At 46.7% G+C, this 17,699-nt stretch overlaps 1 protein-coding gene across 2 annotated transcripts in view; it reads left to right on the top strand.

Moving 5' to 3' along the window:
- Positions 1–17,699, top strand: part of KPNB1 (karyopherin subunit beta 1) — a 122,929-nt gene that overhangs the window by 74,985 nt on the left and 30,245 nt on the right. For both annotated transcript variants that reach the window (XM_030220636.1, XM_030220635.1), the window contains 10 exons: positions 4,965–5,054; positions 5,194–5,304; positions 5,981–6,082; positions 6,194–6,418; positions 6,511–6,702; positions 6,866–6,996; positions 7,396–7,543; positions 14,638–14,709; positions 14,846–14,990; positions 15,267–15,349. In XM_030220636.1, the coding sequence (XP_030076496.1) occupies positions 4,965–5,054; positions 5,194–5,304; positions 5,981–6,082; positions 6,194–6,418; positions 6,511–6,702; positions 6,866–6,996; positions 7,396–7,543; positions 14,638–14,709; positions 14,846–14,990; positions 15,267–15,349 (1,299 nt within the window). The remainder of the gene's footprint in view (positions 1–4,964; positions 5,055–5,193; positions 5,305–5,980; positions 6,083–6,193; positions 6,419–6,510; positions 6,703–6,865; positions 6,997–7,395; positions 7,544–14,637; positions 14,710–14,845; positions 14,991–15,266; positions 15,350–17,699) is intronic.

Raw genomic sequence — 17,699 nt, 5'->3', positions numbered from 1 at the left:
GGAGGGGGCAATAAGAATTTTTTCAGGTATATTAGTGAAAGGAGGAAGAGTAAAAATGGAATTGAGACTGAAAGATGTTGTGAATCGCTATGTGGATAATAAGAAGGAAAAAGCAAATTTGCTAAACAAGTACTTCAGTGTTCATGGAAGAAAATTCTGGAGAAGGACCATGATTGACTGGCAAAACTACATATGAGAGTGGAGCGGGTATAACACCGTTCACGGAAGAGTGTTTATGAACAACTTGAAAATTTGAAGGTAGACAAAACCATGGGACCAGATGGGATCCATCACAGGATATTGAGGGAGCTCGGGTTCTGGTAGGTCCTCTTAAAAGATTTGTTTAATAAATCCTTGTAGATGGGGGGAGGTTCCGTGGGATTGCAGAAGAGCAGATGTCCCTCCTTCACAAAACTGATGACAGAGAAGAAGCTGGAAACTTTGGTTATTGGAAAAGTAATGGAAGTGATGCTGAAGGAAAGGATAGTGAATTTCCTGGAATCCAATAGGTTACAAAATCCGAGACAACATGGTTTTACCAAAGGTAAATCGTGTCAAAAAAATCTGATTGAATTCTTTGATTGGGGGACCAGAGAATTGGATTCAGGACATGCGCTAAATGTAATCTACTTAAATTTCAGCAAAGCCTTTTACACGGTTCCTCATAGGAGGTTCTTGAATATTTATTTATTTGTGGCATTTATACCCCGCTCTTTCCCGCTCGATAGCAGGTTCAGTGCGGCTTACAAAGTGTGGTACAATGTATCACAGAGATAATACAAAGTATGGTACAATGTAGCACAGAGATTACACATTTATGTAGAGTGGGACATTTAGTAAGAGATGTGGGGGAAGGATTGGAGTGTGGGTAGTGCTGGTGGTGTGGGTTAGGTTCGAGACTTGGGTTGTTTGGGTAGGCTTGTTTGAAGAGGTAAATCAGCTTTCGGAAGGGTAGGTGTTCTTTTTTCGTTTGTCTAGGTAAGGTGTTCCAGAGTTGGCTGCCTATAACAGAGAAGTTGGATGCGTAGTAGGTTTTGTATTTGAGGCTTTTGCAGTTGGGAAGATGTAGATTGAGATATGTTCGAGAGGATTTGGACCAGTTACTGGCTGGAAGATCGATCAAGTTGGACATGTTGCCTGGAGATTCTCCATTGAGGATATTGTGGGTCATTGTGTGGGCTTTGAAGTTTATTCGTTCCTTGATAGGGAGCCAGTGAAGGTTTTCACGAAGTGGTGGTGTGCTGAAGTTAGGGCGCAAAGTGGTGAACTGGTGGACAGACACCAGAGGATGGTGGTTAATGGAATTCATTTGGAGGAAGGAAAGGTGACTAGTTGAGTTCCTCAAGGATTGATACTGTTGAGTTCAACATTTTTAATTGATGAAAATTGCATAACATACATCTAAAATCCAGCATAAACAGAATGCCAGCCGCTTAACTTTTAGATCACAGAAACCATGCCCAGATCTATCAATCATTTTAACAATTTCCCCCTCTTCCCTTCCCTAGCCGCTCCTCCCCACCTCCTTTCCTTATGCAAAATACACCATCCCCAACCCACCAACTACAAATGTATAACCGCTGTCAAGAACTAAAAAAAAAGTTAATTTATACCCTGAATTAACCCCTCCCACCCTCATTTATATATTTGAGTCATTTTAACTTTAATAAGCTAATAACCATATCCCACTCAAGATTGATACTGTTTAATACATTTGTGAGCGACATTGCTGAAGGGTTAGAAGGTAAGGTTTGCCTTTTTGCGGATAATACCAAGATTTGTAACAGTTGGTACCGCAGAGGGAGTAGAAAACACAAAAAAGGATCTGTAAAAGTTAGAATGGTGTACTGCAGTGGTTCCCAAACCTAGTCCTGGAGGCACTTCACCCAGTCAAGTTTTCAGGATACCCGCAATTAATACTCATATTCATGAAATATTTGCATGCAGTAGAGGTAATGCATAGAAATTTTTCTCATGAATATTCATTGTGGGTATCCTGAAAACCTGACGGGGGTGCCTCGAAGACCAGGTTTGGGAACCACTTGGTCTATGTTTGGCAATTAAAATTCAATGCAAAAAAGTGCAGAGTCATGCACTTAGAGAGTAGAAATTCAAGGGAGCCATATATGTTAGGTGGTGAGAGGATGATATGCACAGACAAGGAGAGGGATCTTAGGGTGATGGTATACGAGGGTCTGAAGGTGAGAAACAGTGTGACAAGACGGTGGTCATAGCCAGAAGGATGCTAGGCTGTATAGAGTGAGTTGTAACCTACAGAAGAAAGGCAGTGTTGATGCCTCTGTACAAGTCAGTGGTGAGGCTCCATCTGGAGTATTGTGTTCAGTTTTGCTGTATCTTGCTAAAAGCTGTAGACTGGAAGTGGTCCAGAGGAAAAATAATACAGGGCTTGTGCCAGGACAGACTGGAAGACCAGAATTTTTATACCCTAGATGAGAGGAGGGACGAGGAGATATTATAAAGACGTTTAAATACTTGGAAAGTATTAATATAGTGTAAAGAAACGGTATGTTTTAAGCCTGTAAAATGTATTGGATATTTTCCTGCATTGATTATGTTCCGAAGTGTATTTCCAGCAGGTGGTGGTTCTTTGCTATACTGAGTGTTTTTTCATTAGTTTGACACAAACAGGAACAAGAAGCAGTTTATATTTGAAATCTTGTTGACTGGGCTCTGATTGTCCCAGGAGCGCATCCCATTTTCATTTGAACTTTACTGGTTTTGAGTTCAGTTTCAGCCTGTGAGAGAGAGCTGTTTGCTGAAGCCCTGTAAAAAAACTTACAATTGATTACTGGTGAACAGCTATATATGTCCTGATCTCCCCAGGTACTTTTTAGGAAGTAACTAGATGTTTAGTTAGTGTTATAATTGGTCCATATTTCAGTTACCTGTTTGCTGATTGCACATTTTTTTCATTATTCAAGTGTGACGACAAACCTGTTTAGTTTGCCTCTGCCTGTCTGGAGTGATAAAGAATCCTGGTGGTTTGTGTGTTGGGTGTTTTGAGTGCTTTCTGGGAACTGTGGGACCACTGGGAATGTGACCCCAGTAACCTAGAAATCACTGACGATAATTTGAGAGTGGGAGATTTGCCCAGAGATGGTTGTGACCCAGTCAGTGGGAGGGAGGGTGCTAGTGTAGAACACAAGCAGCAGGTGCAAGTGGACTTTAGCTGTGCTGAGAACAGACCCTCAAGTGGCCATGGGGTAACCCCAGGCAGGTGCCTAGGCGTTTTGTGACAGATACCGGCATTTTCCAGAGAAGGGAAAATGGTAAAACTAGAATATGAATTGAGGTTGCGGGGTGGTAGACTTAAGAGTAATGTCAGAAAATTCTTTCACAGAGGGTGGTTGATGCCTGGAATGCCCTCCTGACGGAAGTGGTGGAGAAAAAAACTGGCTGAATTTAAAAAGGTGTGGGATGAACATAGAGTATCTCTAATTAGAAAATAATTGTATACAAAAAGCAAAACTTAAAAGGGTGTGTATATGTGTGTTTGTGTGTCAAGTGGGTACTTAGATGGCAACGTTGGCTGTATCAACTGAAGCTGGTGCTGGGCTGACTTGTATGGTTTGTCTTGCATATAGCAATCTGGTTTAGGATGGTCTGGAGAGAGCTTTGATGAAAACTCCAGTAATTTGGAATGTGAGGACATTGCTGGGCAGACTTTACGGGCTGTGTCCTGCCAATGACAAGATGGATTTGGATAGGCTGGAGTGGTCTTTGATGGCAATTCCAGTAGTTGGAACATAGGTTCGGGTGGACTTCTACAGTTTGTCTCAGAAACACCAGAGAGACCATGATCAAGTATATAATATCACTTTCATTTTTGGTTTAATCTTGAATTGATAATCAGTGTGCCTTTATCTGCTGTCACTATGTTACTCTGCAAGCATGTTTTCTGTTAGTTGAATGAAAATAGGTCAAGACTTATAATACTACAACCCAGGTGAATGGAAAAATTCCTTGTTCATTGCTTTAATTTGAAATACTGAAGACCTAAGGCAGGTGTTTTTCTAAGACAGAGCTCACAGGGCTTTGGTCTGTCTCCATTTGCTGGTTGACAGGCAAAACCCACAGATTGTGGACTGGTCTGGTGGGACTAAAGGAAAGGGATTTAACAAGTAAGATCTATTTCCTTGTTACAGAAAAGGAATCCATCTGAATTGAAGTATGGTACAAGCACAGAATTTAAGGGAGCGGAAGGGATTGTAGAACTGGGCAGCTGGGTGAACTTTTTGTTATATTCTATGATCTTTTGCCAGAGCAATGAGCTGGAGTATTTCTAAGGTACAAAAGGGAGAAGTTATTATAATAAGAATTGCTAGCGAGACCAGGAGTGAAGTTTATTTTGAAAACTTGACAAGTTAAAAACTTAAGAGCCCAGAGAATTTTTTTGCTTATTTTGTTCAGCTGTTCTAGTTTTACTTCGTTTTCTTCATTATTGCTTCTGAATTTTAGGAATTGGGTGCCAAATTTTTAAGTGACTTGGTTCCCAGTTTTTTCCAGTTGTAGTGATAAGTCATCCAATTCTGGAACCGTGTATCCAAAAACAGTATAGAAGCTGCCCACAGGAGGGCTACCAAAGTGGAGCATAATGTGCAAGAAAGGTCCTACAAGAGACTTGTTTATCGAGGCTAAAGGCAGATATAGAGGGTCAGTGGTATGAGGAGAAGAGGGGAAATGGGGCCCTTCCTTGAAGTACAACCCAGTATATTTTCTGCAGAAATATTCTGGGCAACTCAAGAGTGGGATTTCATTAAATCTAGGCTGTAGTCTATCACTGTGGATGTTGGCTTCTAGGATGTGGAAATGTTTTTCCTGAGGACAAATATGCATGGTGAATTTAAGTACATTGTCTTCTGTCCTTTCAGTGACCTGCTTTGTCACCCCAGTGTAGTGCTGTTCATGCAGTGATAATTTTTCCTCCTCCCCTTCTTCTGTAGGTTAGAGTGGCTGCTTTGCAGAACCTGGTGAAGATAATGTCCTTGTATTACCAGTACATGGAAACATACATGGGGCCAGCGCTTTTTGCGGTAAGCCTTCCAGTATCTGGTATTTTTGTATGGCCCATTATTCTGATCTTTTTGAGTATTCAGAACCTGTACTGGTGTATGAAGAATCTGACAACCTTGACTGGGATGCATTATGAATAGTTTTATTCTTTGCTTTAAGATCACAGTTGAAGCTATGAAGAGTGACATAGATGAAGTGGCTCTTCAGGGTATTGAGTTCTGGTCCAATGTTTGTGATGAAGAAATGGACCTGGCTATTGAGGCATCAGAGGTGAGATGGCTACCAGACCAGATTTTGTAAAGAGCAATTAATGCTTTGGCAAGGAGGTTGAAGCAGACAAGACAACTATGTAATCTCTTTTTGATGAAATTAGTTGGATTCTGACCTGATTTCTGACAGTTTGGGTCTGTGATGAGACACCATGCACCACTCTGATGCCAGTGATGCATCTCCTTAATGTGAAACTGAGACCCAGTGGGACTAGAAGTAATAGAGGGGAAATGTGTGGCTGCAGAAAGCTGTGTTACAAAGAGTAGAGGTTTTTATGTTAAGAGATAATAAATGCTACTACGCTGATAATTCCCCTTCCAGGGAGTTCTGGTGGCTCCCCCCCCCCCCCCCCCCCCTCCACAAGTGCTGCAGTCTGTAGCAATCTTCTAAGCTACAGCAGTCATTACATGCCCTTGAAGAGGCAGTACCATACTCCCATATTCAGAAAGTGAGGGATGTCTGTAGAATGTGCTGCACTCAGCAGTTTCTCCTTAAAGCTGCCATGGTGTGGCATCCCTGAAAATTGCATATCCTCTGAGGCCATCTGTGGTCTGTGCTCTGTCATGTCCTGGGAAAGGCACCTCTGGTCACCAAATGGTGGCTATAAAGAGAAACAAGTGAACAAAGACTAACATTATTGGTGATATGTAGTGATGCTTGTACATCCTGTTTTTAGGCTGCTGAGCAAGGGAGACCACCAGAGCACACCAGTAAATTTTATGCGAAGGGAGCTCTCCAGTACCTGGTCCCAATTCTGACACAAACTCTAACGAAGCAGGTAAGAATCACATGTGGCGGAAAGGTGTTCTGAGGCTTCTTAAGTCTGGTACTGCTCTGGATGACATGAGAAGCACTAGTACATATTGAACCTGTGGTTACTCGTCTCCAGGATGAAAATGATGATGATGATGACTGGAATCCCTGTAAAGCTGCTGGTGTCTGTCTCATGCTCCTGGCCACCTGCTGTGAGGATGATATTGTCCCTCATGTGCTGCCGTTTATCAAGGAACACATTAAGAACCCAGATTGGCGCTACAGAGATGCTGCCGTCATGGCCTTTGGCTGTATCTTAGAAGGTCCAGAGCCCAACCAGCTGAAACCACTAGTTATTCAGGTGAGATACTAGTACATCTCCAGCATTCTGAGGGTAGGACATAGCATACCATTTAATGCCTCATTGTTGACAGTGACTTTTCTATTTTCTAGGCTATGCCTACTTTAATAGAACTGATGAAGGACCCAAGTGTGGTGGTGCGGGACACAACTGCATGGACTGTGGGCAGAATCTGTGAGCTGCTCCCGGAAGCTGCAATTATTGATGTGTATTTGGCACCTTTGCTACAGTGTCTGATAGAGGGTTTGGGTGCTGAACCCAGGGTGGCATCCAATGTTTGCTGGGTATGGGTTATTTTTTAACTTGCTAATTATTTTATAAAGGGTGACTGTGCAAGAAGGATGAGTCATCTTGGCACTATTTTTGTGGGAGTGGGGTGGATGGGCAGTTGTCTCTAGGTTGCTGGGCACAGACTGTTTGCCTGTAACAATTTGAACTCTGTTTCAGGCCTTTTCTAGCCTAGCTGAGGCTGCCTATGAAGCTGCTGATGTGGCAGATGATCAGGAAGAGCCAGCTACATACTGCTTGTCATCCTCCTTTGAACTAATTGTCCAAAAGCTTCTGGAGACCACCGACAGGTGTGTGTGTGGATGGGGTGTGCTTCCTGGGTGAGAAGGGCTGAGAAGTGAGGTGGATTCCTCTTGAGTCTCGTTTTAGCCATATGCGAATGGGACAGTTTTTATGTAATTTTGTCAGACTTACGGGAGCTGTCTATATCCTGTTGCTTAATTTAGTGGAATTCTGTATATTCCCAGATACCTCCCATCTGCTGCATTGACATTTTTCATTCTATAGGAAATGCCCAGAGCCAGCAGTATATGTAGGCTCTACAGTGCAGTCTGGATGCTGTTCCATATTCAGAAGTAGTTTAGATGTCTTGAGTTTGAGACTTTAGTTATGAATTGGCCATGCTTTGCTTTACTTTTGGGAGGCAGCATGAATAGTTTATGCTAAAACAAGCTGCTGTCTGTGCCCAGGCCTGACGGTCATCAGAATAACCTGAGGAGTGCTGCATATGAAGCTCTCATGGAAATTGTGAAGAACAGTGCCAAGGATTGTTACCCTGCTGTGCAGAAGACCACGTTAGTCATCATGGAGCGGCTTCAGCAAGTGCTTCAGATGGAGGTAGGTTGGGGGTGAGGGGTTAGGGACAATATGCTTTCATCTGTTGAGGCCTGTGACAGATGGGAGTAACAGTTGACTGTGCCTACATTGTTCCAGTTACTTCCTCCATAAGTTGTGTGGTGAGAAGGCTGATAGGAATTGAGTATGAAAACTACAGCTTTTGTCAGCCTTAACTTAAATTTACGGCACTGTCTTTTTCTAGGGTGTTTGAAAAACTGGTGTGTACATGAGTGGTGTTTTGAATTCAGAGCCAACGTTATAGAACTGGCTTTATATTTAAACCTAGAATGCAGAAGTAAAAATGTTAGTAGTCAAAGACGAGGAAATGCAGGAATAAGGGGATAAAGCAGCAGCAGGCTCGGATGAATAAGGGCATTCTCAGAGGACAAGCAGGCTGCTTGTTCTCACGACTGGGTTGACGTCCACGGCAGCCCCCATCAACCGGAAGAAAACTTTGCGGGCGGTCCCGCACGCAGGGCACGCCCACCGCGCATGCGCGGCCGTCTTCCCGCCCGTGCGGGACCGTTCCCGCTCAGTTTTTTCTATTCCGCGCTGGAGAGAGACGTGTTATTGTCTCTCTCTTTGTCAGCCTCGGAAACCGGATTACGGCCTAGCCGCGGCTTTTTTCTGCTTAGCGTACGCGTTTGCGTATTTTTTTCTACAGAATTTTTTTTTTAAAAGTGTCCTCGTTCTTAACTGCGAGGGCGCTTCGTTGCAGCCCTGTGGCCACGCGGTCGTTTTCTTTTTTGGGTGTGCTTTTCACCGCCACCATCGATGACGCGATTTTTCCGTCAGTGTCCTCGAAGGTCCCGAGCGGATTCAAGAAGTGTGGTCGGAGCGGCCGGCAGATCTCGCAGACCGATATGCTTGGTGCCTCCAGTGCCTCGGGCCGGAGCATAATTCCAAGACGTGCACCTTGTGTCTCGGCTTCAGGAAGCGGACACAGGTGGCGAGGCAAGTTCTTTGGGACCGTCTTTTCGGAACTTGCGCCGGCCCTTCGACGTCGGTGTCGACAGCCGGGTCTTCGGTACTGGTACCGATGTCGACGAAATCGGCGCCGACCTTGGCACCGACCCCAGGAGTACAGGTACCGTTGGCCCGGCGGGCCATCGGGACCGAACCCTGTCGGATCCGATTCCTCGAGGCCGGGGGGGGGGGGGGGGGTTCTACCTCCTCTTCGTCCCTTCCGCCGAGCACCGATGATGGGCATCGAAAGAAAGCAAGAAACACCGTCATTGGTCGCCCACGGCGCACGGGACTGCCAGCTCCGGCACCTCGAGGGATGACTCCACACCCAGGAAGCGGCAGTGCCGGGAGGAGCATTCCCCCTCGGTTGAAGAGGTGTCGCTGCGTCAGTCCGTGGGTACTTCGGTACTGTCTCCTGGACCCGAGCAGCTTCCGGCACCCACACCCACACCAGCCCCCCTGCCTTTCCCGACAGCGGGCCTCCGAGCCATCCTTCCCGGGATCCTGGAAGGGCTGATGTGCCAGGTTCTACCGGCACCGGGGGTGCTTGCACCCCCCCCGGCGCCGTTGATGGAGGCGCCGGTGTGCTCTGGCCCGATGCCGAGGCCTCCGACGTCAACGCCGCTTGCGGCACTGGTGTCGATCACCAAGCAGGTTGAGTCGACGTTGATGGAGGGAGCTTTGTCCCCGCCAGCACGGGAGTCCACCGCTCGACGCCATCATCGAGGACGTGGTTCCTCGCAGTCGAGACGGGCCCGGTTGAGGTCTGAGCTGAAAGAGCTCATGTCCGACACTGAGGAAGAGGAGGCCTCGTGGGGGGAGGAGGAGGACCCCAGATATTTCTCCTCAGAGGAGTCTGTGGGCCTTCCCTCCGACCCCACTCCTTCACCGGAGAGGAAGCTCTCGCCACTTGAGAGCCTCTCCTTTGCCTTTTTTGTCAGGGATATGTCTATTTGCATTCCCTTTCCCGTGGTCACTGTGGATGAGCCGAGGGCCGAGATGCTCGAAGTCCTCGACTATCCATCACCACCATCCCCAAGAAATTGGAGTCCCAATACAGGATCCACTCAGACCCAGAGTTGATGCGGCCTCAATTGCCTCATGACTCGGCGGTCATGGACTTTTCACGGAGTTCGAGGGATACCGCCTCAGCGCCCCCTGGGCGGGAGTCTCGCACTCTGGACTCGTTTGGGAGGAAGGCCTACCAATCGTCCATGCTAGTGACCCACATCCAGTCATACCAGCTCTACACGAGCATTCACATGCGGAACAATGTGAGGCAACTGGCGGACCTGGTCGACAAGCTCCCCCCGGAGCAGTCCAGGCCTTTTCAGGAGGTGGTCAGGCAGCTGAAGGTGTGCAGAAAGTTCCTGTTCAGGGGTATCTATGACACCTGTGATGTGGCACCTTGAGCTGCGGCCCAAGGTATAGTGATGCGGAGATTCTCGTGGCTGCGTGCCTCTGACCTGGACAACCGCACCCAGCAGCGACTGGAAGATGTCCCTTGCCGGGGGGATAACATTTTCGGCGAGAAGGTCGAGCAGTTGGTGGACCAACTACACCAGCGGGAAACCGCTCTCAACAAGCTCTCCTGGGCGCCTTCAGCATCCACCTCTGCAGGTGGACGTTTTTCCCGGGCCCGGCAGGCTGCACCCTATGCCTACAGCAAGCGTAGGTACACCCAGCCAGTCTGAAGGCCGCCTCCAGGCACAGGGACAGTCCCAGCGCGCTCGTTCCCGTCAACAGCAGGGGACTGGCTTTTGACTGGATCCATGGGAACATAGCCGCCATCAAAGTGTCCGTGCCGGAGGACCTGCCAGTCAGGGGGAGGTTGAAAGCTTTTCACCAACGGTGGCCTCTTATAACCTCCGACCAGTGGGTTCTCCAAATTGTGCGGTGCGGATACACCCTGAATTTGGTCTCCACTCCACCAAATTGCCCACCGGGAGCCCAATCCTTCAGCTCCCATCACAAGCAGGTACTTGCAGAGGAACTCTCCGCCCTTCTCAGCGCCAATGTGGTCGAGCCCGTGCCACCAGGGCAGGAAGGGCAGGGATTCTATGCCAGGTACTTCCTTGTGGAAAAGAAAACAGGGGGGATGCGCCCCATCCTAGACCTGAGAGGCCTGAACAAATATCTGGTCAAAGAGAAGTTCAGGATGCTTTCCTTGGGCACCCTTCTGCCAATGATTCAGAAAGACGATTGGCTATGTTCCCTGGATTTAAAGGACGCTTACACTCACATCCCGATACTGCCAGCTCACAGACAGTATCTCAGATTCCGTCTGGGGACACGGCACTTTCAGTATTGTGTGCTGCCCTTTGGGCTTGCCTCTGCACCATGGGTGTTCACGAAGTGTCTCGTGGTGGTTGCGGCGTATCTGCGCAAGCTGGGGGTGCACGTGTTCCTGTATCTCGACAATTGGCTGGTCAAGAGCGCCTCAGAGGCAGGAGCTCTTCGGTCCATGCAGTGCACTATTCACCTCCTGGAGCTGCTGGGGTTTGTGATAAATTACCCGAAGTCCCATCTCCAGCCAGTCCAATGTCTGGAATACATAGGAGATCTGCTGAATTCTCAGACTGCTCAGGCCTTTCTTCCCAAAGCAAGGGCGCAGAATCTTCTGTCCCTCGCTTCCCAGACCAGAGCGTCTCAGCAGGTCACAGCTCGTCAGATGTTGACTCCTGGGTCATATGGCCTCCACGGTTCATGTGACTCCCATGGCTCGCTTTCACATGAGATCTGCTCAATGGACCCTAGCTTCCCAGTGGTGCCAAGTTACCGGGAATCTAGAAGATGTCATCCGCCTGTCTGCCAGTGCCGCAATTCGCTGCACTGGTGGACCATTCGGACCAATTTGACCCTGAGATGTCCATTCCAAATTCCGCAGCCCACGACGGATGCATCTCGCCTGGGGTGGGGAGCTCATGTCGATGGGCTCCACACCCAGGGACTGTGGTCCCTCCAGGAACAAGATCTTCATATCAACCTCCTGGAGCTCCGAGCGGTCTGGAACGCACTGAAGGCCTTCAGAGATCGGCTGTCCTACCAAATCATCCAAATTCAGACAATCAATCAGGTTGCAATGTATTATATCAACAAGCAGGGGGGCACCGGATCTCGCCCCCTGTGTCAGGAAGCCGTCGGGATGTGAAGTTGGGCTTGCCAGTTCGGCATGCTTCTCCAAGCCACGTACCTGGCAGGCGTAAACAGTCTGGCCGACAGGCTGAGCAGAGTCATGCAACCGCACGAGTGGTCGTACGAGGATCTTTGACCTTTCTGAGAATCCCATCAGAGCCCTTTGGCTGTTCTGTGCCTATTTTCCCTGCCTTCTCAGGATGCACAGACCCCGAGCTGACTTCCAGGGAGTTGGGTTCCCCCCCACTTGGTACAGCCACAGTAGGGTTTGGGCCTGTTTTCTTTGTGCTGGGAGGTTGCTGCTCTGTTCCATTTTGCTGCTTCTCTATCTGAGGGTTTGGTGTGCAGAGTCCCAGATCAGTCTTTCCTTTGACCGTGATTCTTGGAGCTCCTAGCTGGTACTCTTGGTGCGTCTCTCAGATCTGTTGTCTATAGGTTTGTCACCTCTAGGGTTTTCGGCTGTATGTCTCCTGTAGGGGCTCAGTTCCCTCTTCCTCCTACAAAGGTTTTGGTCTCTTCTTGTCTATGGAGAACCCTCACGCACTCTGTCTCCTAGGGAACTCCTCTGCTTTATCCTTCACCTTTACACCTATGGCAGTTCTCAACTGGGCCTGTTGTCAGACAGTGTTTTGACTCCTGAATGCTTCCCAGTTTCCGGTCACCTTTTGGATGTTCCTCCGTCATCTGCCATCTGCGCTTTGGTTGCCTGGCCTTTGTCTCTGCATTGTTCAGGTGGTTCCTGCATCTCACAGCCTTACCTCTGCTTGAGCAACAGTTCTCCCCTGGATCCCTTGCCGTGCGGGTTGTAGTATACCAGTTCTCATTCTCAATTTCAGACTTATTGTCTGATATCCTTTTGTTTCAGCAGGAGGGACTTAAGGGCTTGGTTATAGTCTCTTTGAATGTCCAAGTGGTGGCCCTTGCCTGTTCGTAAAATTCATCCTTAGCGGCACACCCTGATGTGGTGTGGGCTTTTGAAAGGGGTGAATCATCTCTCTCTGCATGGTTGTCAAGAATGTGTTATGTTTGGTTCTTGGGACCTTACAAAGGGCGCTGCTTGAGCCTATTAAGATCTCTAAAGGATTTCACCTCAACAGTATCCTGTTATCAGAGCTGCAAGCATTCTTGTGTAGAAACTTTCTCACTTTTTTACAGAAAGGAGTTTCCATTCATACTGTCCCTTGCTCCCTTCTATGGTGGTTTCCAGATTTCATGTTTAATCAGGAGCTGATCCTGCCTTTGTGAATGGAGCTTTGTGGTGGCAAATTTTTGATCCTTGGATGTGAGGGTCACTGAGAGAATTTAACTTTAGCATTTATAATCCACTTCACCATCAAGTTCTAGGCAGAGAATCTGTGTAAAAAAAATCCAATCAAATAATCCAAGTACTATAAATTCATCATAACACTGGATATTAAAATTAATTCTCAAGGACAGAAATCCATCTGGATACTAAACTTTTGAAAAAGCTAAGTTTTCACTGTGCATCAAAACTTCATAGTCTAGTTTCCAGAGAGAAATTCTAAAGTTTTGATCCTCTTCCAAGTTGGATTTATAAAGCCCTCTTTGGTTTGTTTGGGATTTATTAACTGCCTTTATGAAGACTGATGTCATTGGGCAAAGGTTTGTAGATAAGCAGGGGCTAAACCATATAGAATTTTAAAGATCAGTCAGTTTAAATTTGAACCTGGCTTTACAGGAGAGCCAGTGTAAAATTTCAAGAACGGGGTAGCATGTTCAAACCAATGGCCTTCCCCTATTTGTTTGACAGCTACATTTTTCACAATCTGTAATCTTCTCCTTAATTGCTTCTCAATAAGACCCAGATAATATTACAGTAGTCTAGAATTGTTACCACTGTTGCACAATCTGAAAATATTTAGGTTCCAAAAAATATTTGACAAAGCCTCTTCAGTTTAAAAATATATTTGCAAACTTGGAATTTGAAAGCCAGTAACTTAGCAGATCGTACAAGGTTTTTTTTTTTGTTTTTGTTTTTTGGGGGGAGGTTTAAGGAGATGTGGTCTCCAAGGCTACCTGGTTGCAGGTGATCTTGTCTGCCTTTATTCTTGAGCAAGCAAATACCCCCGAGAGCACATTCTACCAGAGGAGTATTGACGACATGGTTGGAATTGCAAATGGTTTCTCTAGAAAAAATTTTTGTAGGGTGGCTGTGGTTCTATTCATACTTAAACTAGGGCAGAGGCTCCCATTCTTAAGGACTGCTTTAGTATATCTCAAGTCCTCAGCTGGTCTGAGGATGCTAAGGAAAAAGAAATTCTTACTTGCTAACTTTTAGTTCCTCCAGCACTGTCCAGATTTGCTTTCTTAAAAAAAAAAAAATTAAGGGGTCCTAGAGGGTGGGGATGAACCTGACAGTTTGGTTTTCCAGTTCTTATTATAGTTTTCTGTCGGTTTAACAGGATGTTTTTCGGAAGGTAGTAGTATTGTCACCATGCTATATTGCTAATTGTTAGTGCAGTTGGCTGAGAACCTGGGGAAGCCAAACACATACAGGTAGGAACCTCTGCATGTAGTTCAACGTCAAAAGCAAAAGTAGAGAATGCCACAAACTATAACCAGCCAACAGGATGAAGTGAAGAGTCCCTTGTTCAAAGCACCAGTGTTTGTAACTGACACTGTTTCGGCAATGAAGCTACCTGCTTCAGGGATCACAATTCAAATGTTAAAACAAAACTTTTTACAGTCTGTATTAAAAACTCATTAAAAATAATTTTTTGTTTTAACTTAGTTGTATTGTGATCCCTGAAGCAGGCGGCTTCACTGCTGAAACATTGACTGTTTGTTTTGATGTGGATCTGCATATTGTAGATTGCACAACCTTGTACTCTCTCCCCACCTGCTGGTAGATGGTTATAAACCCACAGGTCCTGGACCAGGACTAAAGAAAATTAACAGGCAAGAATTTCTTCAACAGTGAAATGGAGACAGGAGAAGGTGTACAGTAGTTTTTACTCTCTCCTTTCTTTTAGTCTCACATCCAGAGCACATCTGATAGGATCCAATTTAATGATCTCCAGTCTTTGCTGTGTGCTACCTTGCAGGTAAGTGCCTGTCTTCTGCACTATTCACCCCATAATACTAAATTTAGATGCAGAGTTCTCAGCCCTGATATGAAGCAGGTTGGTCTTCTCCTTGCAGGGTGGAGTGCTGCGTTATAATTTTTCCTCTTTCCCTCAGAATGTTCTTCGAAAGGTACAGCACCAGGATGCACTACAGATATCAGATGTGGTGATGGCCTCTCTCCTTAGGATGTTTCAGAGCACAGCTGGCTCAGGTGGTGTGCAGGAGGATGCACTGATGGCTGTCAGCACATTGGTGGAAGGTAATCGTGAGGGTTTTTAGGATAAAAATTACCTAAGAGGGAGACTTTCATTAGCATAGTTATTTTGCCATTCCCTGAACATGTTAAAATTAAGGGCCACCAAAACAATGGGTCCACAGCAAAGTATCTTTGGAGTGGCTGGAAGTGGGGCTGCCTTATCTCAATAGACCACTCAGGTGGAATTTACACCACTAATTGGATTGGATTCAGTCTTCTATTTATGTGCTGACTCCCAGTGTCCAGTGGGGTGAAAATGACCTGTTTTTTTGTTTGCAGTTCTGGGTGGGGAGTTTTTGAAGTACATGGATGCCTTCAAACCATTCCTGGGTATTGGACTTAAGAACTATGCAGAATACCAGGTATGAATAAACTGAGTATTGGGTAAGACTGGGGGAAGATGCACAAGATTATGGTGGTACTTTGTTAGGTAAAGTGGGTGGAAGGGAAGGAATAGAGAACATAGAAACATAGAGACAGCAGATCATATGATCCAACGATTCTGATTATTCACACCAATTACTAAGCTCTACATTCCTTTTATTATTGTCCCTCCAGACTGGCCCAGGTTGATGGCTTATACGTGCCTATCAGCAGATGGAGACTGAGAACCACTGACTTCTGACAGAGCTTATAACTGTGCTGTGCAGTCCTTCCTAGAACCAGTATTTCTCAGTCTCCAACAGGTTGTGGATGTAGTAAGCCTGTGCAGTCTCGGTCTGATAGGCCCGGTAGGAGTTCCTAAACTTATATATTTTTTAAAGATCTCATTTTTGTCTCTGGTTCCAATCAGTGGAAGTTGGTGCTGTGTAGAAGTCTAGAGCATAAGTTATTCCAACCACCCCCCCCCCCCTTTTTCCAAAGCTGGACTGGGAAGAGGAGTAATCTTGGACGTGGGCTGTTTTTCACTCAGCCATATCTCCAAGGACACATTTCCTTCTGTAGAAGTCAGGGATTAGAAACGCAGTCCTGTCACTTGCAGTTGGACATGGGTCCCAATGAAAATGTTGGTGTGAAGAAAGTGTTTCAAGCCTGTAAAATGTATTTTCCTGCATTACTACTACTACTACTTGCGCTACTAGGGTTACGCAGCGCTGTACAGTTTAACAAAGAAGGATAGTCCCTGCTCAAAGGAGCTTACAATCTAAAGGACGAAATGTCAAGGGGCAGTCTAGATATCATGAATGGAGGTATAATGGTTATGTGCTGAAGGCGACATTGAAGAGGTGGGCTTTGAGTAAGGATTTGAAGATGGGCAGGGAGGGGGCTTGGTGTATGGGCTCAGGGAGTTTATTCCAAGCATAGGGTGAGGCGAAGCAGAAAGGGCGAAGCCTGGAGTTGGCGGTGGTGGAGAAGGGTACTGAGAGGAGGGATTTGACCTGTGAGCGGAGGTTTCGGGTAGGAACGTAAGGGGAGATGAGGGTAGAGAGGTAATTAGGGGCTGCAGATCGAGTGCATAGTAGGTAAGTAGGAGAAGCTTGACCTGTATGCGGTATCTGATCGGAAGCCAGTGAAGTGACTTGAGGCGAGGGGTGATATGGGCATATCGGTCCTGACGGAAGATAAGACGTGCAGCAGAGTTCTGAACGGATTGAAGGGGGGATAGATGGCTAAGTGGGAGGCCAGTGAGGAGTAGGTTGCAGTAGTCAAGGCGAGAGGTAATGAGAGAGTGGACGAGTGTTCGGGTAGTGTGCTCAGAGAGGAAAGGGCGAATTTTGCTGCTGATAGAGGAAGAAGCGACAGGTCTTGGCTATCTGCTGGATATGCGCAGAGAAGGAGAGGGAGGAGTCTGAGATTGACTCCGAGGTTGCGGGCAGATGAGACGGGGAGGATGAGGGTGTTATCAACTGAGATAGAGAGTGGAGGGAGAGGGGAAGTGGGTTTGGGTGGAAAGACAATAAGCTCAGTCTTAGCCATGTTCAGTTTCAGGTGGCGGTTGGACATCCAGGCAGCAATATCAGATAGGCAGGCTGATACTTTGGGCTGGGTTTCCGCAGTGATATCTGGTGTGGAGAGATAAAGCTGGGTGTCGTCAGCATAAAGATGATATTGGAAACCATGGGATGAGATCAGTGAGCCCAGGGAAGAGGTGTAGATTGAAAAAAGAAGGGGTCCAAGGACAGATCCCTGAGGAACTCCCAACAGAGAGCGGGATGGGGGTGGAGGAAGATACATGAGAATGTACTCTGAAGGTGTGGTGGGAGAGATAAGAGGAGAACCAGGAGAGGACAGAGCCCTGGAATCCAAATGAGGACAGTGTGGCAAGAAGTAAGTTGTGATTGACAGTGTCAAAAGCGGCGGATAGGTCGAGGAGGATGAGGGTGGAGTAATGACCTTTGGATTTGGCAAGGAACAGGTCATTACAGAGTTTAGATAGTGCCGTTTCTGTCGAGTGTAGAGGGCGAAAACCGGATTGAAGCGGATCGAAGATGGCATGAGAGGAGAGAAAATCAAGGCCGCGGCTGTGAACTGTGTGTTCAGGTAACTTGGAGAGGAAGGGCAGGAGGGAAATGGGGCGGTAGTTGGAGGGACAGGTAGGGGTCTAGTGAAGGTTTTTTGAGGAGTGGTGTGACTACAGCATGCTTGAAGTGTATTTCTCCTTTCTTTGAGGACAAGCAGGCTTCTATATTCACAAGTGGGCAATGGCAATCCACATCGCCTGGCCCAACGTTTGCCATAGTAAAAAAAAAAAAAAAAAGCATTGTGGAGCAT

This window comes from Microcaecilia unicolor, chromosome 12 (genome assembly GCF_901765095.1).
Source record: "Microcaecilia unicolor chromosome 12, aMicUni1.1, whole genome shotgun sequence".
In the NCBI taxonomy this organism is placed as follows: Eukaryota; Metazoa; Chordata; class Amphibia; order Gymnophiona; family Siphonopidae; genus Microcaecilia; species Microcaecilia unicolor.
Note: the sequence above shows the minus strand (reverse complement) of the source record. Positions and strands in the feature narration are given on the sequence as shown.